Source organism: Palaemon carinicauda, chromosome 27, assembly GCF_036898095.1.
Source record: "Palaemon carinicauda isolate YSFRI2023 chromosome 27, ASM3689809v2, whole genome shotgun sequence".
Lineage (NCBI taxonomy): Eukaryota > Metazoa > Arthropoda > Malacostraca > Decapoda > Palaemonidae > Palaemon > Palaemon carinicauda.
This window is the reverse complement of record NC_090751.1, coordinates 69,642,631-69,669,035: the sequence shown is the minus strand read 5'-3', so window position 1 is coordinate 69,669,035 and position 26,405 is coordinate 69,642,631. Positions and strand designations below refer to the sequence as shown.

At 46.3% G+C, this 26,405-nt stretch overlaps 1 protein-coding gene across 10 annotated transcripts in view; it reads right to left on the bottom strand.

The window, feature by feature from the left end:
• LOC137620755 (protein lingerer-like) overlaps positions 1-26,405 on the bottom strand; it is a 283,036-nt gene that overhangs the window by 197,280 nt on the left and 59,351 nt on the right. For 8 of the 10 annotated variants that reach the window (XM_068351150.1, XM_068351155.1, XM_068351153.1 and 5 more), the window contains exon 2: positions 6,592-6,883. In XM_068351150.1, the coding sequence (XP_068207251.1) occupies positions 6,592-6,843 (252 nt within the window). In that variant the 5' untranslated portion in view covers positions 6,844-6,883. The remainder of the gene's footprint in view (positions 1-6,591; positions 6,884-26,405) is intronic. The other 2 variants (XM_068351157.1, XM_068351158.1) reach the window with 1 other exon arrangement.

Sequence of the window (26,405 nt, the reverse complement as noted above, 5' to 3'; positions counted from 1 at the left end):
TCACCAAAGAAGCCTGGTCTCGGTTCGCCGATAACGTCTCCTTCAGCTCCTTCTGAGAGCGGTTCCCCTTCTCCTACCCAGAGTAGGGGACGAGGTAAGTCCGTTGCAGGGAAACAGCCCATTGCTGTTCCCCAATTGCAATGTGCCTATGCAGACGAGTGAGGAGTCTGCTATTGTTACGGGAGTGCTTTCTGTAGACGAGGTTCTGGTGTCCGCAGGACCCGTCTCGAGTGAGGATCCGGTGTGGGGGAGATCAGGGACACCAGCCACTTCCCCATCTCCTTGGCAGTGTTTTTCAGGTGCAGCGACTTCAAGGGGCGACCAAGACAGGAAAAGACGAGCCACGTGCTCTTCTGATCCGGATTCCATTGTGTGGACACCGCCAAGAACGCCCTTCAGGTCACTCATGCGGCAAGACGAAGAGTTTTCGTGCTGGTTTGCCTCACGTGGGTCACTGCTCACACCTCCGGTGCCTTCTGTTTCGCTACCTCCTGATATTATGCAACCCGTCAACCTGGTAGCACAATTGCAAGCCCCCATGTTGGTGGCAGAGGATTCAGGGACCTCGGATAGCTCCTCCTCTTCTACGTCTTACTCCAGCTCTTTGTCATCGGAAGATTGATTGATTGATTTAAGGTTTTCAGGCATCCCGACATCTAAGGTCATCGGAAGACTCCAGCGACTGGGAGATGAAGAAAATGAAAAAGAGATCGAAGAGGAAGAAGTCGAGCTCAAACTCAGGCCCGTCTAGGAAGAAGGCCAAAGTTGCTAAGAAAAAAAGCAAGAAGAAGAAGAGTTCCAAAAAGAAGAGGGCAAAATTGGGTAGGTTAGTTTTTCTCCCTTGTGGGCCAAACAGGGATCTTGCCATTCCAGTGCCTGCCTCGGTGGCTGCTGGAGCTGCTAACGTGCCTTTGCCCAGTATCTCTTCGGCTCCGTCCATGCTTCGGATGCAGCTGTTGGCGCACACCAACTTGTCTTTGCCCTTGCCCGGCAAGTCACCGGCTCCCTCCGTTCAGCGGAGGCAGCCGCTGGCTCCGCCCAGCAACTTTGTTCCCATGCCCAACGTCTCATCAGCTCCATCCAGGCATCGGATGCAGCCGCTGGCACAGCATGGCAGTCACTCGCCACAGATTCCTCTGGGAGGGGGTAGACCCATGACGGCTACCTCCTTCTTGAGGGCTCCATCCGTGATGGATAGCCGCTCCGTCGAGTCGGCCGGATGCCAAGGATACGACTGCCCCCCCCGGATCCCGCCGTGATCGAAGATTTAGCCAACACGGCGGATCAAGTGGTAGTGGGCTTAGTGGATGTTGGAAATATGTTGAGGAAATTATACGTACAATGTAGACCGCTATATCTTCATTATTTGTAAAAATAATTGGCTGAAACTTCTGGAGAGCATGTACGACATGTTTCTGCATACATCATACATACATACATATACCAAGGCACTTCCCCCAATTTTGGGGGGTAGCCGACATCGACAAAGAAACAAAAACAAAAAGGGGACCTCTACTCTCTACGTTCCTCCCAGCCTAACAAGGGACTCAACCGAGTTCAGCTGGTAATGCTAGGGTGTCACAGCCCACCCTCCCACATTATCCACCACAGATGAAGCTTCATAATGCTGAATCCCCTACTGCTGCTACCTCCGCGGTCATCTAAGGCATCGGAGGCAGCAGCAGGGCCTACCGGAACTGCGTCAAAATCGCTCGCCATTCATTCTTATTTCTAAAACGCTCTCTTGCCTCTCTCACATCTATCCTCCTATCACCAAGAGCTTCCTTCACTCCATCCATCCACCCAAACCTTGGCCTTCCTCTCGTACTTCTCCCATCAACTCTTGCATTCATCACCTTCTTAAGCAGACAGCCATTTTCCATTCTCTCAACATGGCCAAACCACCTCAACACATTCACATCCACTCTAGCTGCTAACTCATTTCTTACACCCGTTCTCACCCTCACCACTTCGTTCCTAACCCTATCTACTCGAGATACACCAGCCATACTCCTTAGACACTTCATCTCAAACACATTCAATTTCTGTCTCTCCATCACTTTCATTCACCACAACTCCGATCCATACATCACATTTGGTACAATCACTTTCTCATATAGAACTCTCTTTACATTCATGCCCAACCCTCTATTTTTTACTACTCCCTTAACTGCCCCCAACACTTTGCAACCTTCATTCACTCTCTGACGTACATCTGCTTCCACTCCACCATTTGCTGCAACAACAGACCCCAAGTACTTAAACTGATCCACCTCCTCAAGTAACTCTCCATTCAACATGACATTCAACCTTGCACCACCTTCCCTTCTCGTACATCTCATAACCTTACTCTTACCCACATCAAGTCTCAACTTCCTTCTCTCACACACTCTTCCAAATTCTGTCACTAATCGTCCAAGCTTCTCTTCTGTGTCTGCAACCAGTACAGTATCATCCGCAAACAAAAACTGATTTACCTCCCATTCATGGTCATTCTCGTCTACCAGTTTTAATCCTCTCGTCCAAGCACTCGAGCATTCACCTCTCTCACCACTCCATCAACATACAAGTTAAACAACCATGGCGACATCACACATCCCTGTCTCAGCCCCACTCTCACCGGAAACCAATCACTCACTTCATTTCCTATCCTAACACATGCTTTACTACCTTTGTAGAAACTTTTCACTGCTTGCAACAACCTTCCACCAACTCCATGTAACCTCATCACATTCCACATTGCTTCCCTATCAACTCTATCATACGCTTTCTCCAGATCCATAAACGCAACATACACCTCCTTACCTTTTGCTAAATATTTCTCGCATATCTGCCTAACTGTAGAAATCTGATTCATACAACCCCTACCTCTTCTAAAACCACCCTGTATTTCTAAGATTGCATTCTGTGTTTTATCCTTGATCCTATTAATCATTACTCTATCATACACTTTTCCAACTACGCTTAACAAACTAATACCTCTTGAATTACAACACTCATGCACATCTCCCTTACCTTTATATAGTGGTACAATACATGCACAAACCCAATCTACTGGTACCATTGACAACACAAAACACCGGACCTGCGACTAAAGGAGGCTTTAATACAAACGAAATTTTGTATCCTTCCTTTAGAAGACGTAACGACCAAGGATTCGCTCCCTTCTTCTCCCAGGCCTGCCAGTAGTCGTTCAGCCTGGCTCCCACTGCTTGAAGGGGAGAGCCGTCAGACCCTGCCCCGGCTGGGCTTGGCTCCTCTTTTCCTTTGCTTCCTTGTCTCTGGCTTGAAAGTACTTCTCCCTGTAGATTTACCTCAAAAGGGCTGAGCAGAATGAGAATATGACGTCCCTTCCTTAGTTCTACGAGAAGAGAAGGACGTAGGTAAAGCCTTACTGGCTGTTTTAGTAACCAAATCCTGAGTAGCCTTCTGAGTCAGATTTGCAGCCACTTCTTTAACTAAATCCTGCGGAGATAGAGCCGAAGACATGGGCGCAAAAAGCAACTCAGATCTCTGACATGGAGTGACACCCGCAGAGAGGAAAAAACATAAAGTAGCTCTTTTCTTTATAACTCCTGCAGTAAACAAAGCGGCCAGCTCATTAGAACCATCCCTGACTGCTCTGTCCATACAAGACATCATAAGTTGGATAAGACCACTTGTGTCCGTGTCCATGTCCTTCATCTTGGCCACTTTTCTGCTCAAGGCTCCCAGTGACCAGTCCAGTAAATTAAATACCTCAAATGCTCTAAACAATCCCTTTAAGAGGTGGTCAAACTCCGACATTGACCACAACACTTTTGTCTTTCTCATGCCCATGCGACGGGAAGAATCCACCAGGTTTGAGAAGTCTCCCTGCACAGACGCCGGAGCTCCCAAACCTAATACCTCTCCCGTCTCATACCAAACGTTCGATTTAGAGGCTAACTGAGCTGGTGGAAAAGCGAAGTATGTCTTGCCCATAGCTTTTCTTGTATCCCTCCATGCTCCCATTAATTTCAATGCTCTCTTAGAAGAGCGGGAAAGCACCATTCTTGTATAAAAAGAAGTCTTCACTGTCCTGCCCAAGATAAACTCAGAAGGGGGAGATCGCGGAGTAACTGGTGTAAATTTGTCTGGAAATAATTCCGAGACGACCAGCATTAACTTTTTGAAATCCACCACATGTTGAGGTGGTTTCTCCTCCTCTTCCTCCGAGATATCCTCCAAGAGTTCCTCATGAGAGAGAACCTCATCCTGATCTTCTAATTCAGAGATTGGGGCTGCGTTTTGACATAAAAATAATGAACCTCCTGTGCAGGTGCAAGAGTCGACATGGGCGCGCTTGCGTTGTTCCATATCCGTTTCCAATTGACAGTCATTCGACTTGCGTTTGCAGTCACGATTGATTCTATAATGGGATGAGTCTGGCTGGCGCCGCTCTGCCGCCTCCTGGCGCGCCGCGTTCACGCGATGTTCACGCTGCCGCTCCGAGGAGCCCTGGCGCGTCGCGCTCACGCGCTGGCGCTCTACCCATTCATGGCTCGACTGGTGTGGGTCGTCACGCTGGCACTTAGCGCCTGTCTGGCGCTGCTGGCGACGTTCAGCGCCTTCAACAATTAATTCCTGAGGCTCGTCATGTTTTCGCTCAGTCTCCGCCTGCGCCCGCTTCCATCCTGCCGCTTCGCGGGTCGCTTCGCCATTTGGCGAACATCATCACACTTGGACTGAATATCGGCTGAATGCTCATTTGATATTTGTTGTGAAACAGAGCTCTGCCGAGACAAATCTACTCCAACCTTCCGCTGAACAGTGAGACTGGGAGACCGCCTGTGCGATATCACGTCAGTCCCAGAGACAACAGGCCGCCTGTGCGACAACGGGTCTACCACCGAAGACCGACGCCCAGCCTCACTACCAACAATTGGTCGCTAAGACTGCATCATCGAAGAGAGCTGTTGTTTCATGTCCAACAACATATTCCACTTTGGATCGTTTTGAGGAGATAATTTTACAGCCTTTTCTATAGCGAATTCATCCTCTTCATCGCTCTCCAATCTTTTACCCCTTTCGGGAGAAGAATCCCAGTCCGAAGGGAAGAGGTGGAGCATGGATAGTCACACCAGAACCAGATATTAACTCCGCATCCGAATCCATTACTCTATCCCCATCGGAACCCACATTCAAGCGCTTCGCAGGAGAACACTCGTCAAGGGACCGAACACGTTCAGATGTTTCCCAATGACTACAACTCGGCTGTTGCGGGGAGGAAATGTGCGGCTGTTCCACTGACTGAACTTTCCTCTTAATCGGTCTAGATTCTTTACGCCACCTATCATCACGTAACTCCTAATCTGAAGAGGGAGACAAAGCACTAACCTCACTTTTTCTATGGTGAGGGTCAGCGCCCTGAGCTACGCTATCAGGATCACTCGAGGGAACATCTACGCGACTGATGAAGCATCTCGTTCCCTTTCGCCCTTCGACATAACTTCTCCCCTTCCGGGAGCTTGACAAGAGGTCTTAGGCTAGGCGAACAACAGGATCACGCAGGCGCGACCTCCACTACACTAAACACATTCGTCGGACTTTTAACACTTGATCGATCACTGGTCCGACCACTTTTAAGTAAATTAATTTCTGACATTTGTTTTTTGTCCGCTGCTAAAGATTCAACCCTCACACCGAGAGCTTGAATTGCGGATAACATATTCCTCATCGTAGGTTCTTTCGGCTCTTGATCTACCACTACGGGGGAAGGCGTAGGATTAATTACATCAGACCTAGATGAATCCACTGAAGGGGACGAACTACATCTAATCCTTTCTTTCCTAATTCTATCTTTCTCTAATTTCCGAGTATAACGCTCGTAAGCTACCCACTGACTTTCCGTTAACGAAGAACATTCTTCACACCGATCCCCATCAGCACACGATTTCCCTCTACATTTAACACAAATTGTGTGCGGATCAACAGAACCTTTAGGAAGTCGAGTCTGACAACCTTTACTACACTTCCTATATAAAGGGGAGTGGTCGGCCATATTGAAGAGACAAGAGAAAATTAAACAATAACAAAGGTCAAAATAACTAAATAACCTCACAATAATAAGATTTCAAGAATATTTGAAAAGGAAAAAAAAGACATACATCACCAAATAAACCGTCCAATTGAATGTAAACAGAGAGTGAATTTTCAACGTTCTGACCAGTACGACCGGCAGGAAAAATCTGAGGAAGTGGGAGTAGTTCTACCTATAGTCCACCAGGGTGCTAGTGTAAACCTGACATACCTGCGTTAACCGCGAGTTTTTAAATAGTTCTGCCGAGGCGTCGGGAACGCTAGCCATTCTTATATAACCAGAGGGTAAGTTTTATGTTTAAAACGAGCTTTTATAGCCGTATTCCAGATTGCACTATTTTCTATCTATGTAGAGAACGAAGGTTAGTATTCGTGTCTGAACAAATTACAATACTGTACTGTACAACAGATCCATGTTACTCTGACTGAATAAAAATATATTACTGTGTACCAAAGATTGATATGAATGATTCCTTTGAACAGCACTTACCATCAGAACAATTACTATTATTAAATAACAAAAGAACCTACCTGATTAATTTTTTCCTGGAGCATCTTTTCGGGTTCTGTACGCATGTTGTCTATCATTTGGGCTATGCGAAGCTGTTCTGCCGTTGGTGCTATCTTGTGCGTTAATGCCTCTGGTCCTTCTCCGGCTTTGTCTGTTGAGTGAAGTTTCTGTAACTGTGGGGTTTGTTGAGGTTGTGTCAATGTAGTTGTACGGTCACCGCCACCCGCCCTCGGACCTTTGTTGCCCCGGGTGCCTCTGCCTCCGGAGCTCATCTTAATAAGCTAATATATGTACACTTTGTATATACAAGTGCTGAAATAAAATAGACAAATTCCTTATATTCACCAACTGATAAAATTCTAGTGGATTCACTTAATTAACCTAAACCTTGTTAACGGAGGCGGATATTTTTGATTGGTCCTATTGTTAACCCTTGCATGTCATTTGTCATCATTAAGCTTGTACGATTAATGGACTATTTCCGTCTAGTCAAAAGTAGAATTATGCATCTGGTTTCTTAATAACAATGTGTAAACCAACATTTTCTAAAGTACAATTGGAGATGAACAGATATTTTCCCATAACACAACAATATGCCAATACTGTACAATATGACAAATTCGTAGATAATTCATATTTTTCCTAACTATACAAACCTTAGCTATTTAATACTGGTATTACTTTCGGCGTAGCTGAAATGACGAGCCATTAAAATTTAACGAAGGTTTACTACCCACACCGCTAGTTAGTGGGGGTAGGGGAGGGTAGCTTGCTTACCCCCACCCCCCCTCACACACACCTGTGCTTGAACTCACTTTGACTTTGCTTGGAGGTAGGACTTCAAGGGGGATAGGGCTGGCGGGCAAGTTTGGTTAAATAGCTAAGGTTTGTATAGTTAGGAAAAATACAAATTATCTACGAATTTGTCATTTGTTCGTAACGAATACAAACCAGGTTATTTAATAGGGGTGACTCACCCATTAGGAAGGGTGGACGTCCCAGCTAGCACTAGCTTTTGGCTTTGCCCGGGGCTCGTTATTTGAGTGTGTAAGCACCCAAGAAATAAGGAGTCCCTGCACCTCGCTAGAACCTTGCTACGCAAGGACTGCGGCCTGCGCAAGCCTGTGTGTGAAGGTATGAAGTGTGACTCGTCCTAAGAAGTTGTTCTGAAGTTCTTTAGATGGAAACTTGTACACTAGGACTTTTCCAATACCACCTCGTCAGGGTATGGAGACGTAACAGTATTAACTTAATGCTAGGAACTCAAGGGAGCATGGTTTACCTGCCGTGGTTTGAGGTCAGCTATGCAGAGAACCTAGGATGCTGCTTTCCCCAAGAGAGGGGATGATGAAGAAAAGAATAGGGGCCAGTAAAACCTTTTCATTCATGCAGACTAAAACTGGGTAACAATGCCCTCAACCTTCTGCTACTTGTCCAATAAGAAGCTTGAGGTTTTAAACCAGCTGTTGTGCACCCACCACAGGGCCAATAGAGAACATATTGAGCTTCCTGTGGGTCACGTCTTGCAGGTAGTTGGCTGTGAACGTTGTTTGACGCTTCCACACCCCCGCTTAAAGGACCTGCTTCACAGAGAAATTTCTTTTGAAGGCCAGGGACGTAGCTATGCCCCTGACATCATGTATTCTAGGGCGACGTGACGGAGGAGGATCTGGATTCAGGGCCAGATGAATGACCCTACAAATCCATGCAGAGATGGTGTTCTTGGTGACCCTCCTCTTAGTCCTCCCTGTGCTGACGAATAATGCTGGCACAAGAGGACGGACTACAGCTGTTCTTTTGAGGTATAGCCTCAAACTCCTTACTGGGCATAGTAAGAAATGGTCTGGGTCATCTGTAACAGAGCGGAGACTAGAAATACGGAAGAAGTCGAATCGAGGATCCGCTACTCCAGGATTCTGAGTCTTAGCAATAAACTCAGGGACGAAGCTGAACGTTACCTCCCCCCATTCCCTTGAATGGGCAATGTCATACGAGAGACCATGAAGTTTGCTTACACGCTTGGCCGAAGCCAAAGCTAGCAAGAACACCGTCTTCCAGGTTAGGTGGCGATCTTATGTCTGGCGTAATGGTTCATAGGGAGGTCTCTTAATAGACCTGAGAACTCAACCACGTTCCAGGGAGGAGGTCTCACTTCCGACTGAGGGCAGGGCAGTAAGTTCATAACTACGTATGAGTAGAGAAAGTTCTAGCTATGAAGAAATGTCCATTCCTTTCAGCCTGAAAGCTAGACTTAAGGCTGAGCGATAGCCTTTCACTGCCGAGAATGAAAGGCGCATTTCTTCACGCAAATACACGAGGAACTTCGCTATTGTTGGAATAGTGGCATCGAGTGGAGAGCTACCCCTTCCACGACACCAACCACAGAAGACTTTACACTTTGCCTGGTAGACTGCTGCGGATGACTTTCGCAGATGTCCAGACATCCTGACAGCAACTTGCTATGAAAATCCTCTCTCAGAGAGGAGATGCTGGATAGTCTCCAGGCGTGAAGTCTTGTGGAAGATGTTGGCATGTGGTTGCTTGAGCAGATTGTGCCGTGGAGGGAGTTCTCTTGGTAGCTCCGTTTGGAGTTGCAGAAGGTCCAGGAACCATTCAGCGTGATGCCATAGCGGAGCTATGAGGGTCATTGAAAGATTGACCGATGTTCTGGTCTTGTTGAGCACCCTCCTCATCAGACAGAACGGGGGAAAGGCATAAACGTCGATGTTGTCCCACCGTTGTTGGAAAGCATCTTGCCAGAGAGCCTTGGGGTCTGGGACTGGGGAGCAGTACAGCGGAGCCTGAAGTTCAGGGCTGTTGCAAACAGATCCACAGTCGGAGAACCCCACAAAGTCAGGACTTTGTTGGCTACTAGATGATCCAAAGACCACTCGGTACTCACTATCTGAGACGCTCTGCTCAGATTGTCAGAGAGCACATTCCTTTTGCCTGGAATGAAGCGTGCCGATAGCGGTATATCAAGTGGTTTTCGGCCATCTCAGTATCCCTACTGCTACATGGGATTGCTGCTGCAATAAAGTACCTCCTTGTTTGTCGATGTAAGCCACTACTGTGGTGTTGTCGCTCATCACCACCACAGAGTGACCCGCCAGGTATTGTTGGAACTGTTGAAGGGACAGGAAGACGGCCTTCATCTCTAGGAGATTTATATGGAGATACTTTTCTGACTCTGACCAGAGGCCTGAGGTCGTGTGGTGCAGTACGTGGGCCCCCCATCCTTTCTTTGAAGCGTCCGAAAACAGCATCAAATCCGGGGGGAGGACGAGAAGGTCCAGTTCTTTTCGTAGGTTCTCGTCTGCCACCCACCACTGGAGGTTCGTCAGTTCCGCAGGTCCCATAGGGATCAGGACGTCCGGAGAATCGTGACCTTGATTCCACCGGGACTTAGAGTCGCCACTGGAGGGATCTCATCCTGAGGCGACCGTTGGGAACTAGACGAGCTAATTATGAAAGGTGACCGAGAAGACGTAACCACGATTGGGCCGGAAGTTCTTCTCGTCTGAGAAAAGGACTTGCGACCTTCCTCAGCCTTGCTATCCTGTCGTCTGATGGGAAGGCTTTGTGGAGATTGGTGTCTATAACCATGCCTAGATATACCAGCCTCCAGAAGCCTTCTTTACAAGAAAGTCGACTAAAGCAGCCTGGAGACCGATCGAGGACCTCTTGGAGAGCGCCCTTCTTCAACAGGGTCTGGACTTCAGCCCAAATGGCTTACCCCCTTGCCGATCGCATGGCAAGGGAGCTCAATGACACTGGATTCGTCGTCAGGGGAGGTAGAGATGTTGTGAACAGGACGCGATATCCCTAACTGATTACGGAAATCGTCCTGGAATCGACCACGAATTGCTGCCACCTGTCTGAGCAACTTTGTAGGCATCCCCCCCACTGGTGGACATGCAACGGGACTGCCAATCCTAGCGTTTGCGGCCTCGGCTGCTCCCTCTAGGATTCTTACCTCCCCTGGAAGACTTTTTGCCTTTCCTATCCTTGACAGCAAAGGGCTTAGACACCACTGTCTTCGCTGCTGTCGTTGATTTTGCGGTCTTGGCCGGACGAGACTGCTGGGGTGCTGGAGGTTTAGATGTCATAGCCCTATGAAGGAGGGAGTCTTGGTGAGACTTCCTCCACCTCTCAGCCGCCTGTTCCACATCCTTAGGCTCAAACAGGATCGTTCCTTCTAAAGAAGAATGCCTAAGCCTATTGATCTCGGTGCTAGGGACCTTCTGATGGAATCTCTCAGCCACCGCATCCCGACGTTTCAGGATGATGTTTGCCCACAAGTTCGAGACTTGGTGGGCCAGAAACTCAATCGTGCGAGTGCCTGAGAGAAGGAACGTCTCCATAGCTTTCCTGGTACGTTCTTTGGAGAAATCTTCAGAGCGTATCAGGATACCTAAGGTCCCTAATCAGATGTCCGTGGCTTGCATAGCACACTTCGCAACCTTCTCCTGATTAAGGATCTCGGTTGCCGAGAACGAAACCTGCCGGTTGGAGTGTCTCTCAAGAGGGACTCCCCTGGTAAGCTCTTCCAACGAATGGTGGAGAGGAAGAGCTAAACAAGGCTCCTCCAAGATCTAAAAGTACCTCCTCTGTTGTACGCGAGGTGGGAGAAGCTTGTTGCCGGCACTGGAACGGTTGGAGAAGGACAACTCGGAGAGTTGTACAGCGATCTTGTCCCTGGTAATCTTAATCCCGAGACCAGGGCAGAGCCGCACTGGTCTTAGATGGTTTCTGAGTACCGAATACGCGGTTCAAGACTGTGTCCTTGCCCTCTCAAGGGAGGATCCCTGGGTCGGAAAACCCATTGAGAGCCCTCATTAGAGTCAGAACTTGCCAAAACGCATGCTCTGACTCTTGCTGTTCTCCTCCTGACATTGGATTTGCAGCGAAGTCTCCTGTCCCCAAAGGCTCTTCTTGGGGAGAGTCGCGGACGTTCTCCGAGTGGCTAGTTGGCTCCGTCCTTGGTCTTGTTGAGGACTTTGGTAAAAGTCTTTGAGTCCTTCGAAGACTTCCTGGGAAGGATGTAAGACTCCAACATAGAAGATGGCAAGTTCTTTCCAGCCCCCACTTGGGAAGACTTCTCAGCGCGAGGAGGGGTTTCCCTCATTGGTGCGATTGGGGAAAGTCTTACCGCACGTGATTCCCCTGAAGACGGGAAGTACTCGTCCGACAGGGAAGGAGAGAAAGTCTGGGGAACAGAAGGAACCTGCCTCGAAGGCTTGCGTGGAGTCAACTTAGCCCTTGGAGAAGTTACCGCGTCCGGAACTCCTCTTTTTCTCTTCGGAGGGGTAGATACAGCCAAGGATCTGTGACCTAATTCAGAGATAAAAGGCTTGAACGCCTGTGTAACTGCTCTGATTAGTGCATCGAACCAAGGTTGTTAACTGACAGACGCGCTGTCAGACACCCCCTTTGAAGGGACAGGGATAGAAGGATCCCTGGGAGGAGTTCCCATAGGTGGGTTCGCCTGAAAAGGAATAGGGATCCTGGACCCCTCTGGATGTTTCCCTTCCGCCGCAATATGCGCTGTTATGCGTTTGCGGGGAGGGGAATGAGGCGATGGCGACCTTGCCGTGCCTTGTCCAGCAGCCTCGTGCGTGGGGGCGCGTAATGGTGCTCGCGCAATGGAGAATACCTGGGGTCACGCGCGGGAGACTGCTGGCGCGCGCGGGAGACTGCTGGCGCGCGCGGGAGACTGCTGGCGCGCGCGGGCGACTGATGGCGCACAGGAGCACGCGGGGGAAACTGTGGGTGCACAGGCGAGCGCATGGGAGACTGATGGCGCGCGCGCGCAGGATCAGGGCGTTAACGCGCAGGCGAGAGTTCGAGCGGCCCTGAAGAAGCCGTAGGGCGATCGCGGGCAGGAGATATCCCTGGCGCACGGCCGCGCAGTTGTAGCCTGTGCTGCTCGTGGGCGCGCAACTGCAGGAGAGGATAGGCGAGGGCGCGTATCCTCGTGCAGGAGACTGCGTGTCGGCGCGATGGTGAGCGCTGGAGAAAGCTGGCGCGTAGGTGAGTGCTGGCGCGTTGGCGAGTGCTGGCGCGTTGGCGAGCGCTGGCGCGTAGGAGAAGTCAGTATAGACTTCCCAACAGCGCCCAGATCCGAAGATCGTGGGCGCGCAGGAGAGATGACTGCTGTGCGTGGGCGCTGGCGAGCAGGTAAGGGATGGCGCGTAACTGGGCTTGGGTGCGCTTGCTCGCGCAAAGCCTGGCGCGCAGGAGAACGTGGGCGCGTATGCTCTATTTTGCTGGCATAGCACGTGAGGGAAGTATGCGCGCGTTGGCGCATACGCCCTTGATGCCCTGTATTAGGGTTAGAAGATGATGCCTGACGAGCGTGGAGGTCAGGCTTCGTCGGCGCGTAGCGCGCATCAGCACTCAGGAACGGTGACGGCAGGTCGGCAGATCTGACATGTCCTTTGAAAGGACGACCTTCCACCGAAGGGGATCACGAACGATCCGCTGAGAGGTCCAGGACCAATGCAGGAACAGTCGGTGATCGCTGATGAGGCTCCTCTGCAGGGGACTGCAACAAAGATGTAGAACCAAAGAGGCGCCTCCTCAACGCAGGTGAAGGAAGGCCTCTCTGGCAAGGAGGAAGGCGAGCCTTGCGACGAATATCCCCTCTGCGGGTCGTGGGATCAGCAAGCTGACCTTCTGCAGTCCTCCGAAGAGGAGTCTCTGTAAGTGAACTCCCCCGAGGAAGAGAAACACTAGCAGGAGAAACTGTTGGACTTAGTTTCTCCCTCGTTGGTTGAACAGGAACGGGAGAAACTAAGCCTTCAGCTACTGTGGGGTTTGGAGAGGCAGAGGTAGTAGGAGATACCGCACTGGATACCTCTGACACCACAACGTCGACAATCAACAGAGGATCAACCTCTGCCGGAGAGGGCGATTGCTTGACAGTGGCACCCAATCGGATGTAGTCAAGTAAGACTTCCTTGGAGGGCGAACCCTCCAGCTCCAAGGAAGACCAAAGCAGGAAAAGATGGATTAGTGACATATCCTCTCCCTGGGGAGAGGTGGAGCTGCCTTGCTATGGGAGGCAACGCCATCTCTCGAACCCCGAGCTTGGAAAACAGTACATCGGTCTACGCTACCAATCGACGGTCTCTCGAAAGAGACCGACCGAGTGGGAGCTTTGGAGGAGGTTTGAGCAAGGGAAGAAGAGCCCTTGGGTTTTTCTCCTTTCAAAGAAACTTTCGAAGGAGAAATATCCTGTTTGGACTTCTTTTTCCGTTGCCGTGAAAACCTCTTCCACTGGGAGGTAGACCACTCCCTGCACTCACTACACTTATTATCACTATCACACCATTGTCCTCTACAGGAAGGGCAAAGGGCGTGAGGGTCTGTTTCGACCACCAACATGAATGTTTCACAGGGGCAGTCAGGTAATCCAGGCCAGGTGCGCATAATAGCAGAGGCCAACTTCACACACAAAACTGTCAAAAAGAGAAAGCAAAAAAAGCATTAATGGCTACCAATGAGCGGCGTGGATGACCGCGGACACGTCCGACTACCATCCGAGCAAATAGCAAAGCGAGTTCAAGCACAGGTGTGTGTGAGGGGGAAGGAGGGGGGAGGGTAGTAAGCTACCCTCTCCTACCCCGCTAACTAGCGGTGTGGGTAGTAAACCCTTGTTAAATTTTAATGGCTCGTCATTTCAGCTACGCCGAAAGTAATACCTCTATTAAATAGCGTGGTTTGTATTCCAGTTACGGAACAAACTGTATTTAATAAATGTAATAACCACATTAATATCTGAGGTGGTGGGTGACATTAGGTAACCTCTAACCCTTAGACAATTTCATATATGAACACAGTAAACGCATTAAACAGGAAATGGAAATCTACCTTGGTTACTGAAATCAACAGTAACTACTTGACAAGCTTTAAGGATCTCGCTAATATATGAACCACCAACCCTAAAAAGTTCTGAAACTCTTCGGCTTGTAAAAAATGTATCGTTCCATTAGTCTCAGAGTTTTTGAAACATTCAGGCACTCTTATGGCTAAAAATATTTGCTTGATAAGCATGAACAGTACTGTACTACAATACAGTACCTATCAAACTACAAACTAAAAAGTAATCAAAATTGTTGAAACACATACAGTAAACTTTGCAATATTAGAAACTTGACAAATAATTTGTATTTTTTTTGTAACTATATAAACCTAAGTCCTTCAATAGGAGTATGACTTCGGCAAAGCTGGAAACTCGGCTATTAAGATCCTATAACTAGGTGGCTATTACTACAAGTAGATAGCACGGAAGCCACCAAAGAATTGTGAGGTGGATGAGGTGGGACGTTAAATTAGACTAAGGTTTGTTTAAGTAAGGAAAAACATAATTCATTTCTAAATTTTGTTATTTGTTCCTACACAGATACAAAACCTCGTCCTTTAATAAGAGACTTATCCATAGGAGGGAGGAAGTTCCTATGACCAAACTGCCAGGTGTAAAATCCCACGTCTTTGCAGTTGGACCTAAGAGGTGCATGAGTGCAGAGTTTGATCCACACCTATTGTCCCAAGAGTTTAGGCCATAGATTAGGCTTCTGTTGTTAGAGAATCAAATTAGGCACCTTTACCTTAAAAAAAAAAAAAAAAAAAAGAGAGAGAGAGAGAGAGAGAGAGAGAGAGAGAGAGAGAGAGAGAGAGAGAGAGAGGAGAGAGAGAGAGAGAAGAGAAAGAGAAAGAGAGAGAGAAAGAGAAAGAGAAAGAGAGAGAGAAAGAGAAAGAGAAAGAGAAAGAGAAAGAGAAAGAGAAAGAGAAAGAGAAAGAGAAAGAGAAAGAGAGAGAGAGAGAGAGAGAGAGAGAGAGAGAGAGAGAGAGAGAGAGAGAGAGAGAGAGAGAGAGAGAGAGTAATGATGCTCCTTGTTCTGTAAATAGCGATGCTCCTTGTTCTGTGAACAGCCAAGAATACCCCACTACTTATTGAGCAGTTATCATAAGTCCAAGGAAGAATTCCTTGAAAGGCTTGTGGCTGAAATAATTCAGGTAATAAGCCGTGAAGGGTGTCTGGTAATCATGACTCCTGCCTCCAAAACTTGTTCTAATGACACATTCTTTAGGACGGCTTGTGTAGCTCCTAGTCCAACTTCATCAGCATGAGCTTGACAAGGTTCTGCTGGGTCACGAGATGCTTGATGTTCTTACACCCTGGTTATTGTGCTTTGAGGCCAGAAAATGGTGTTCTTTAAAACTTTAATCTTACAGCTCCTTGTACTGATGAACAGGTTTCGGAGCTGCATTCTAAAGGGCTGAGCATGCATCGGATAACATCTTAATGCCCACACAAGAACAAGAAACAACTCATCCACCTCTCCAGTTACTTCCCAGGATGAATAAATAGTAAAGGTCTCAGACCTTGGGTTGTGAACGCCCATGAATTCAGGAACAAAAGAAAAGAAGAATTTGATCTAACCTACAGAATATACAGAATATGATAATCCATGGATATCACTAACCCAATAAACTGAAGCAAAGGCCAGCAAGAACTCTTTATGGTAAGGTCCTCACAGAGGCCCTCCTCAGGGGGTTATATAGGGTTTCTTCAAAAAAGCTGAGGATTTTACAGATGTCTCAAGATAGTGGTCTAAGCTCTCTCAGAGGGCAAGACAGCTCAAAACTCCTCATCAATGTTGAGTGTTCCCATGACGATGAGAAGTCAAGGCCTTTCAACCTAAGACTTGACTTAAGGATCAGTGTTAGCCTTTTAACACTGAGACAGAATGGCATCTCTCTTCATGCAAAAAGACAAGTAAGCTATCATCTGCAGAGAGGAAGCTCTGACCAGAGAAGACGGCCCACTTGGACTGGCAGACTACAGTATTGCCGAGGACTTGCAGAGATATAAGGACATCACTTTTGCAGTACCTTGCTAAAATCCCCTCTTTTGGAGGAGATGCGGGATACCCCCCAGTCGTGAAATGACAGACGTCACTAAGTTGAAATGTCTCTGCAGTTGTAGTTGGCAAAACAGGTTGGGCCTGGTATCTTGGACATCCTCATCAGGAGGTCTGGGTACCACTCTGCTTGTGGCCATCTGGGAGCCATAAAAGGTTGTTGCTACGATTGATCAGGAAGAAAAGAGGAAAAGCATAAGTCGCGGCCATCTGTTGGATGTTGGAAGGCGTCCTCAAGAACAACTGCCTGATACAGTACTAGTGAGCAGTTGATGTAGAACTTCCTGTCGAGACTTGTTGCAAACGAATTCTATTAATAGGACCCCACAAATTCATGAAATTTTTCACCACCTAAAAAGAGACCACTCTGCTCCAACCACGTGTCCCTGGTGGCCGAGTCTATCGGCGATAACGTTCTTCCTGCTCAAAATGAACCATACCAAAAGGTTTACTGCATTCTGTCACCCACAAGTAGAATTTTGTTCGCTAATTTACAGAAGTGAAGAAAGGCTATCACTCCTTGTTTGTTGATATAGGCCATTATGGTAGTGTAGTTACTCATCAAATGCTACCGAGTAACCTAACATGGGTTACTGAATATAATGCAAAGCTAGAGGCAATGCTTTTAGCTCAAAGATCTTGGTATGCAGGGTTTTCTCCTACTTGGACTAATGTCCTGTGGTGATTTGTCTCCCCCCCAATGTGCACACCAGCCTTCTTTGATGCATCGAAGAATAAAAGTATCTCGGGTGGTGGGCATTCTAGGGGTGTACCCTTTAGGAGATCGTTGCCTGCTAACCACCAATTCAGCTTCTCCCTTACTTCCTGTGTTGCTGGGACTAACTTGTGTTGGTCATCGTTGGCTGGCAACCAATGCCCCTTTAGGCACCACAGAAGGGTTCTCTGGTGTAACATCTTTCGTGATAAAAGTTCTTCCAGGGAAGGCAGGAGGCTCAGAAGTTGTTGCCACTGACTTAACGGGAGCAGTGGCTTGTCAAGGAAGAGTCAGGCTACTTTCCCGAGTCTTGCGACTCGGTCTTCAGAAAGGAAAACTTTCTACCCTAATGCCCCGGTAAACCATCCTCTGCTTGGACTCTAAGCCGGATTTTCCTAAATTATTCATGATCTCCAGACCATGACAAATACAGAAAAATTGTCTGGCTGTTGGAGGAGCTGCCTCAACTGAGAAAGATTGGATCAGTTGGATGTTCTCGATGTACTAGTACAGTGTATTTGGAGATATGCACCTCATAGGTCTACTAACAGCATATGGTTTCCCTTCCCTATCGCAACTTGTACAGTGTTCACCGTCTTGAAGTACAAAATACTGTACTCAGAGCCAAGAGGCTGACAACCCATCTCAAGCTTCCTGACAACTTCTCCACAAGAAAAATGCAATAAAGTTAGAAACCTGTCCTGGACGAGTTGTTGCATGCCCTTCTCTTGCCTCCTTTTCACATCTGATCTTAAGATGAGGTGTTTCTCCGAGTAACGATCATGTAGATGCGTCGATTTCTGAATGAGAGGAGGATAAGAGCCAAGTAAAGAAGTTAACTGTCCTGAAGGACATTTGATCGTCCAGGCTTCTGCATAGTTGTACTGCCACTTGGCCATTGGCTTGACAGGCATCTCATCTTTCATGGCAGTGGAATGAGTGGATTGTTTTCCCTATCCTCCTCTTCTGGGTTGACTAAATCAGGGATGAAAGGGGTAAAGATCACTAGATCTCCTAGAGGACAATGTCTGATCCTGAAAATCCTCACTACGAGACCGAAAGACCCTATATAGTGTTGTTTGTGGGCCACCGGGAGCTCGCAATTCGGAGAACATGTTTGCTCACGGGGTGCAAATGAGAAGCCCTGCAATCCAGAGTGCATTCACTATCTGGGGATTCTGTATATGCCAGGTCTGTTGAGTGAGTGCCAGAAGTTGAACGTTTATGAACCAGAGATCAAGTCACCACTAGCTACGAAGTCTCTGGTGTTGTATCTTGCACCTGGTAAAGCGATTCAAGCTACTCATATAACAAAGAATGCACCTTAGAATGGGTTTGTAACATGGGAGACAAGTGTAGATAGATCTAGTGCCAGTGATAAGTATCCAGAGAATCGTTTGACCTATGATGATAACCTGAAAGTGCACATCTAACAAGGACAAAATCTAACTACCAAGGAAACTTGCTGAAGGTGATAGCGTACATAGTCGATTTAGGATATGTTGGCTAACAGGTGAAACACCCAAAGACAAGGAGTCATTCACTGAAGAGCGTGTACATTAATCAGTATGTGAGCGAAAAGGAGAGCTCTATTTCCTAGAAGAGCCCAAAACACATAGAGCTTTCAAGTTCTGCAGAGAATGTGTGTACTGAAGGGCACTGATGTATAATTGTGCTTTTCTCTCCATGAAGACTAAAGTCCAGAGGTTAGCACCTGCATGCCAGAATAAGTGTTTTTACAAAAGGGACTTGTTTATGAACTGCTCGCCCTCATAGACAACACGGTTGAAGGCAGCTGACTAGGTGGAGAGGGAGACCGAAATGGCTCCTTGAACTGTAGCCCAAGTAATTGCGGAAGGTGATGATGCGTCATTAAATGCAACTGCTGAGGTCTCTGGAAGACCTGAGGGGGTCATTTTGGTCTTCTATGCAAGGAGTGCCAAAAGGGTGACAACTGAGCAAGCTCTAACTTTAGAGGTCCCTAAGAATTCCATAGGCTTCTCTACTGACAAAATGCCCTTCAATCCTAAGGACGTGTTTTTAAGGTGTCGTCTCTTGCCAGGTCGTTATCTGGACTGGAAATATCAAACTCAACTCGATGTAGCTAAGGACTACCTGTACCTCTAGGGGATGAAGGTATAGCCACCTCTCCAAGGCCTTGCAATGAACTTACGGTAATTCAAGGTCGCCACACTTCTTCACCACAGTTCCAAAGCCCGAATACCAGATAAAGATGGAGAAGGTTTACCAGAATTCTAAAACTTCGAGGATGACCTAGAAGTATCGCGCTTAGTACCAGATAAAGGTGGAGAAGGTTTACCAGAATTCTCAAACTTCGAGGATGACCTAGAAGTATCGAGCTTAGTACCAGATAAAGGTGGAGAAGGTTTACCAGAATTCTCAAACTTCGAGGATGACCTAGAAGTATCGCGCTTAGTACCAGATAAAGGTGGAGAAGGTTTACCAGAAATCTCAAACTTTGAGGATGACCTAGAAGTATCGCGCTTAGTAACAGTTAAAGGTTGAGAAGGTTTACCAGAATTCTCAAACTTCGAGGATGACCTAAAAGTATCGAGCTTAGTACCAGATAAAGGTGGAGAGGGTTTACCAGAATTCTCAAACTTCGAGGATGACCTAGAAGTATCGCGCTCAAGCCTTCCTTTTCCTTTTCTTGACGTACTCAAACAACTACAATGATGGCTACAATTTACAGACCTTTCAGGGAGATGGCACTTCATACCCCTGGCATCTGCAAGAAGGGAACATTCCTCACCTACAGCCAGGACCGCCAAAACGCCAGGCCAGGACTCAAAAGCACCCAATCATAATAAAAAGAAAAGTTATTAGTAAAGTTCAGTCGCACCAGTCAAAGGGGCTACGTAGTGAGCTGGTAAGGGCAGGGCGGAAGGCTTCCCTGCCACCCACCTGCAACTACCAACAGGTTCTTTTAGTATCTCAATAGCAGGAGTTTCCAGCTTTGCTGAAATCATACTACTATTAAAGGACGAGAGTTTGTATTTGCATATGAATAAATACTATACTGGACTATCAAAATTAACTTAGTTTGTGAGCTTATAAAACAACAATACTTTTAAGTTGTAAATAGATATGCTATTACATGCTTTCCTCACCCCCTATATATACAATAGTATGTATGGTTTGTCAGAAATACACAAAAGCCAAATTTGTTTAAATAAAATTCTATTATAAAAGAGATATTCTTCGCAAATTTATTATGATTGACAAACAAACTTAAAAGCTTTATCAATGATAACAAATCTATAAGAGCAAGTACGCAAAACTGATATCTGAATTTTTTATTAACCCTTTTACCCCCAGGCTATTTGGAACTTTCCAACCCTCAACCCCCAGGGGTTTTTTTTTTCAAGCACATTTTGCAGTATATTTTTTTTAAATTGCTCTAACAGCCTTAATTTTCATAATAGAGAGGTCAGGTTGGTCTCAATCTCTTGAAAAATGCCTGAAGTTTCTCAAAAAATTATCAAAAATATGAAAAAAAAAAAAAAAAATGTAAATAGCAGTTTTTTGCAAGGATGTACCGTTGCGTCAATGGGGGTAAAGGGATGAGTTTTATGAAACGTACCAGTACATCCTTTGGGGGTAAAAGGGATAACAGGCAATTTGTACAAGTCATTGCAATGACTTACGTTGTACGAGTGCTATATGATTTCGCAATGAAGGGAGAAATAAATTCAAATGTTAGGGCAGCTATACGATCCGTACCGATGCAATATTTGTTCACAAGTACAGTACAACATATTACGCTTTTTGTGTATGCATCAATTCAGTGTACACCACATACACAAATTCAGTAATTTCTAATTCAAGAACAAATAACCTAGGAGGTGGGGAGCAAATGATGTTTCATACAAGTGACAAATTTCTAAATAATTTGTATCTTGCTTAACCATACAAACATGTAGCTGTTTATTAGGGAATATACTTTCACCAAAGCTGAAACTAGCTCTAACACTTTTAGCGATATTTAACTACCCCACTGCTAGTTATTGGGAGTAGGAGGATGGTGGCTACCCCACTTACGCACACCACTGTGTTCTATCGTCACTTACTTGCAGGCAGGACTTAGCGGGGAATAGGTGATGGCAGGCCAATATGACACCACCTTAATTTGTGCAAAGCACGGTTAGCAGCCTGTGTGATTGTGTGATACTAACGATTTGACTAGCCTAGGTAAGAATTCTCGGAAACATAAGTATCTTCGAATCAACCATACACATTTTCTATTGGGTTGAAATAAGTACAGTATACTATTTTATACAAGGTTATACTAAAGAAATGGTTTTACCAGCATACAGCAGAGGCCAGCTTGCATAGTACCGTAGGTATTGTTCCTCAAAAGAGGGAAGATGAAAGAAAGTGCCAGCCATTCTTATCATTCATCCCAGACTTAATCATGGGTAAACTCTGCCCTCAACCATCCGCTGCTTGTCAATCAAGACACCTGTGGTGTTTAAACCATTTATTGTGTAGCCACCACACAGGCAATGGAGAATGTCTCCATGTCCTTGTGGGTAACACCTTGCAGGAAGTTGGCGTTGAAGGTCGTTTAACACTTCCACACTCCGGCTTGTAGGTCTTGTGTCACAGTAGTAGTTCTTAAATGATAGGGACGTACTCATGCCTGTAGCATCACAAACTCTAGGTCCTCACAGCTGAGGAGAAGGATTAGGATTTAATGCCCAGTCTATGACCTTGCGAATCCATGCAGAGAACATGTTCTTGATGAACCTTCTCTTGACCTTTCCCGAGCTGATGAAGTGCGCTGCCACTCGGAATCGAGCTCCTGCAATTCTCTTGAGGTAGCACCTCAAGCTCTCCCTGGCAAAGTAGCGGTTGATCTGGATCATTGGTTACGCTACAAACACTCCCAATCCGGAAGGGTTCAAATCTGGGATCAGTGGCTGCCGGAATTTTAGGTCTAGACACACATCCAGGAACGAAGTCAAGTATTACCTCTCATCGCCTTGAGTAGATGTTGCAGAAAAGACGATGGAATTCGCCGAATCTCTTAGCCAAAACCAATGCGAGTGGGAAAACTGTCTTCAAGGTCAGGTGAGGAGCTGATGCTTGGCATTCAAATGCAATATACTGTATAAGGGTTTGTGTCAAAGAAAGCTAAATGGTTTGTGTGTATGGAAAAAATATTTTATTTGTTTGTATAATGTTATGAGACACATTATTATTTTGTATATCCCTTTGTGCCAACCCCCCCCCCCCCCCCACGCCCCCAAATGCCTTAATCAGTTATTATTTCTTTTAACAGGTACTGACAGCAGCCCCTACTCTCAGAGGGAGAGAAGCTTAGGCTATTCTTCTAAGTACATATTAAAGATGAATATTGATCATTGCCTGTTACCATTGTGTTAGTGGTCTGTGATGCTGCTCTGTATTCATATTATCTTGCCTTTTTACTGGAAGTGTTACTTTGTTGTTAGACTGAATAATACAAAAACGAGTGGTTTTTATTTTTACTTTGGATAAGTAATAAACAGTTCGTGGAAGGGATGTAAACAAATGCATTATAAGGCCGTGGTCTATAGCTCGTGTTCGGCAGTCAACACCGTAAAGTTGATGACTATTGTGTTTCTGTGTGCGAAGTAACGAAGAAGAATCTCGTTATTTGAGTGTGACAAACATTAATAGTTCACAGGAGCTATTGAAATGGAATGGGATTGTGTTGAGTTTAGTCTGAATTATTCCAGAATTATCAAAACCCCTTCCAAGAATGAGAGATTTAGGCACTACTGGGGTTGGTCAGAAAAGTTTTGATGACAACGAAACCTTATCACAGTGCAGGTTTACAATTGGAGATTTTCTAGACATTGCTATCATAAGCCCACAGAGATCTGCACAGCGTCGTATACGACCATACTATTCAGAAGCTACGAATTTTTAAGTAACTTTGCAGCCTAATGGTAGACAGGATATTGATAAGGACAGTATTGATTTAGGAAAAATTATTACAGTACAGTATTTTCACCGTGTTATATTTTCTTTTAGTTGGTTGATTAGAGTTGTTGTGAAATAATTGGACCACCCAGGCAATACACACGGTTGCATTTATCATGTATTAAAACATGTAGATGTTTATAGCATAACGTTAGGAACTGATCTGGAATGATGTAGATCCTTTTTTTTTTCATTTACAAATAAATATTTTTTTGCTTGTTTTTATGAAGACAGAATTTCATTCCAGAACCTTTCACCATTGTGTTCTCTTCTCAGCTACAATTTTGTTTACTTAGTATCATTGTTTTATCATTGATTTTATTTTATACTGAACCTGAAAATGACATTTCTACAAAAAATTATAAATGTTTCCTTTAACCTAATGTTCCGATATTTTACTTAAGTAAGCTCAAGGCAAGGGAAGATAAGAAGGAAGTAAGGATCATGCTGGGTCCCCTTGCCCAGTATAAAAATCAAGGGGTGGTGCCCAGTGTCCAGTTCATCCTTGATTGTTTGCCTTTTACCTAGATTTTTGGGTATTCCAGCGTCGTATATTTTTTGTGTAGTCAACGTAGGGGTGTGGTCGGCATTCGGACTCTAGGCAGTTCGGGTGCTACCTTTAGGCCACAGTCCGCAAACCACTACAACGTCCACTACACAAAAAATATACAATTACAGAAACCGTGACTATACAGTATAAAGATTTCCTCACACAAAGTGTCCCATTCTACAGCCTTTTATCTAACCCTATGTGGGAGTCAGAACATGACTAATAAAAAGGAGAGATTACTATCAACTTCCTTTTAAAAACTACAAAATTCTGTCGTGGGACATGCGCTGGGATTCAGCAATCTGCTGGCGAGCCATATTAATTTCTCGCAGCACCGGAGACAGGCTAAGCCGGCGACTCTCCAGGTACAAGCTGGGTGTCTTTAATCGATCGATAACCTCGCATAACAGTTGGTATTTGCGGGTGATTGACATTCTTTGAGGTAAACCAGAGACAGAATCCGTAGACTCAAAAGAGGACAATAAAAATCCCGAAAAATTAGGCGATGACTCAGGGCAAAGTTGTGTTCCGGGCAACCCAAACAGTGTTGTAGCGTTCAGGTTAGATACACCTGAGTGCCACTTCAGCCTCGAGCTCTGACCGGTGTTTTAATCTACCATCAGAATGTCAGAAAGGGTTTGAATTCTGAGGTGACTCAGGAATGGAGGATGGTTCCCCCTCCATAGTATTCGTCTGGTCAGTGAGACGAGGTCTCCACTCCAGGACTTGAGGCTGAAGTAAAGGTAGGTTAAGAACAGGACCTTTTTACCTAGTCCATGGGGGACTAAATCCAGTAGAGGTGGGATCTTCAGGCGACAGTCGGTCGTCACAATCGGGTGGCAAAAAGCCGAGAAAGTCATTATCAGGATGAATAGACACTGCCGATTCAGAAACAGGGCTTACTAAAGTATCAGGTCTTGACCAATCTGGACTAGAACTCTTGGAACCAACAGAAAGTAGTTCCAGTAACGGAATACTGGAAACTTCCCAGAATTCCCAACTCCCTGGAGGATGACTAACACCTTCCTCTCAGAAAGAGGAAGCTACGAATTGGGGCATTGAAAATTCAGGTACAGGAGAGTGAACCACCGATTCGGGAGACAAAATTAGGGTTTCACACATTTCAGTGGGGCTGTTCTCCCACAGTTGGAGGACCAAACGATCTCGAAACGATTCAGGCTTTAATACAGGAGTCTCATCCCAATTTTCTAGAGGATATAACCAAGCATCCAGTACTTTTTTTCTCTCGTAAGTCCTAGCTCGCTTAAGAATAGGCTTAGGCTGAGTAATAGCTCTAGTAGGATGGTGACTTTTCCTCTGTCGTCGGGACTTGTTACAATCTCGGGGCAAAAGGTAGGACGCAACTACTGCAGCCGCCCCATAGGAGTTGCCATCACTACTAGAACTAGAACTTTCAGAGACTTCAGAGGAAGTTGGACTATCCTCCACAAGTCCAGGACTATTCCGACCCTTCGGATACCAGAGAAATTACCTCCTAAGATAAACTGGAGGTTCACAAACCAGGCCTTTAACTGGATATGGTGAGCTCTTACCAGTTCGCCATCAGGCAGTCTCTGCAGCTCATAGGGGTTGTTGTGGCCTGATTGGTAACGTCTCTGCCTGGTGTTTGCCAGTCGGGGGTTCGAGTCCCGCTCAGACTCGTTAGTGTCATTAGTGTCTGCAACCTTACCATCCTTGTGAGCTAAGGTTGGAGGGTTTGGGGGAGCCTATAGGTCTATCTGCTGAGCCATCAGCAGCCTGCCTGGCCATCCCTGGTCCTAGCTTGGGTGGAGAGGAGGCTTGGGCACTGATCATATAATATATGGTCAGTCTCTAAGGCATTCTCCTGATTGCTAGGGCAATGTCACTGTCCCTTGCCTCTGCCACTCATGAGCGACCTTTAAACCTTTAAATAGGTGACCTTACTCTCATATACCTTAGTAACCCCGAATACCCCCTCAAACCTAGGGATGAGCTTGTTCGTCAGAAGGTGTCCCAACAGGTGCACCTTCTTAAGCACCAGAGAGCCCTCTATAACGGTTTGTACCGAGGATGTCCTTCAGCCCATGGGTCTCTCGTTTCTGCTGACAGCCATGGGGTACTATCAACATCGTGAGCACCCTTCAGTATGTTCTCAGCTGGAGTACAGCCAATCTCAGTGTGGTGAGAATGGTTGTAGCTGAGAACTGCTCGGGATAAGTACTGGTCCCATTTCCGAGATTCCACAGAAATCACCTTCAGTAACTCACCAATGGTACGATTCACCCATTCCACGGCACGTTACTAGAGGGTTTATACGGAGTTGTTTTAACATGTACAACATTGCACCGCTCCAACAACTCAGTAAATTCCTGGGAAATAAACTCAGGGCCGTTATCAGTCAATGTCCGGATTGGAACACGAGGAATAACAGAAAAAAACTCGGTCTTCAAGCGCCTGGCATATCGTGCTGCTCTTCTTATTCCTTATGGGAACTGCCGTCACCCACTTGGAATAATGGTCAACTACCATCAGACACCCAATAAAACCAGTACTGGTTGTTGGGAGACTCAAGGTCCATAGCAACCAATTCAAAAGGGAGAAGATGTCACTATTTTCAAAGTGGGCGGGGCAACCCCCTCCCTTCAGACCTTACAAGTCTGATATCCC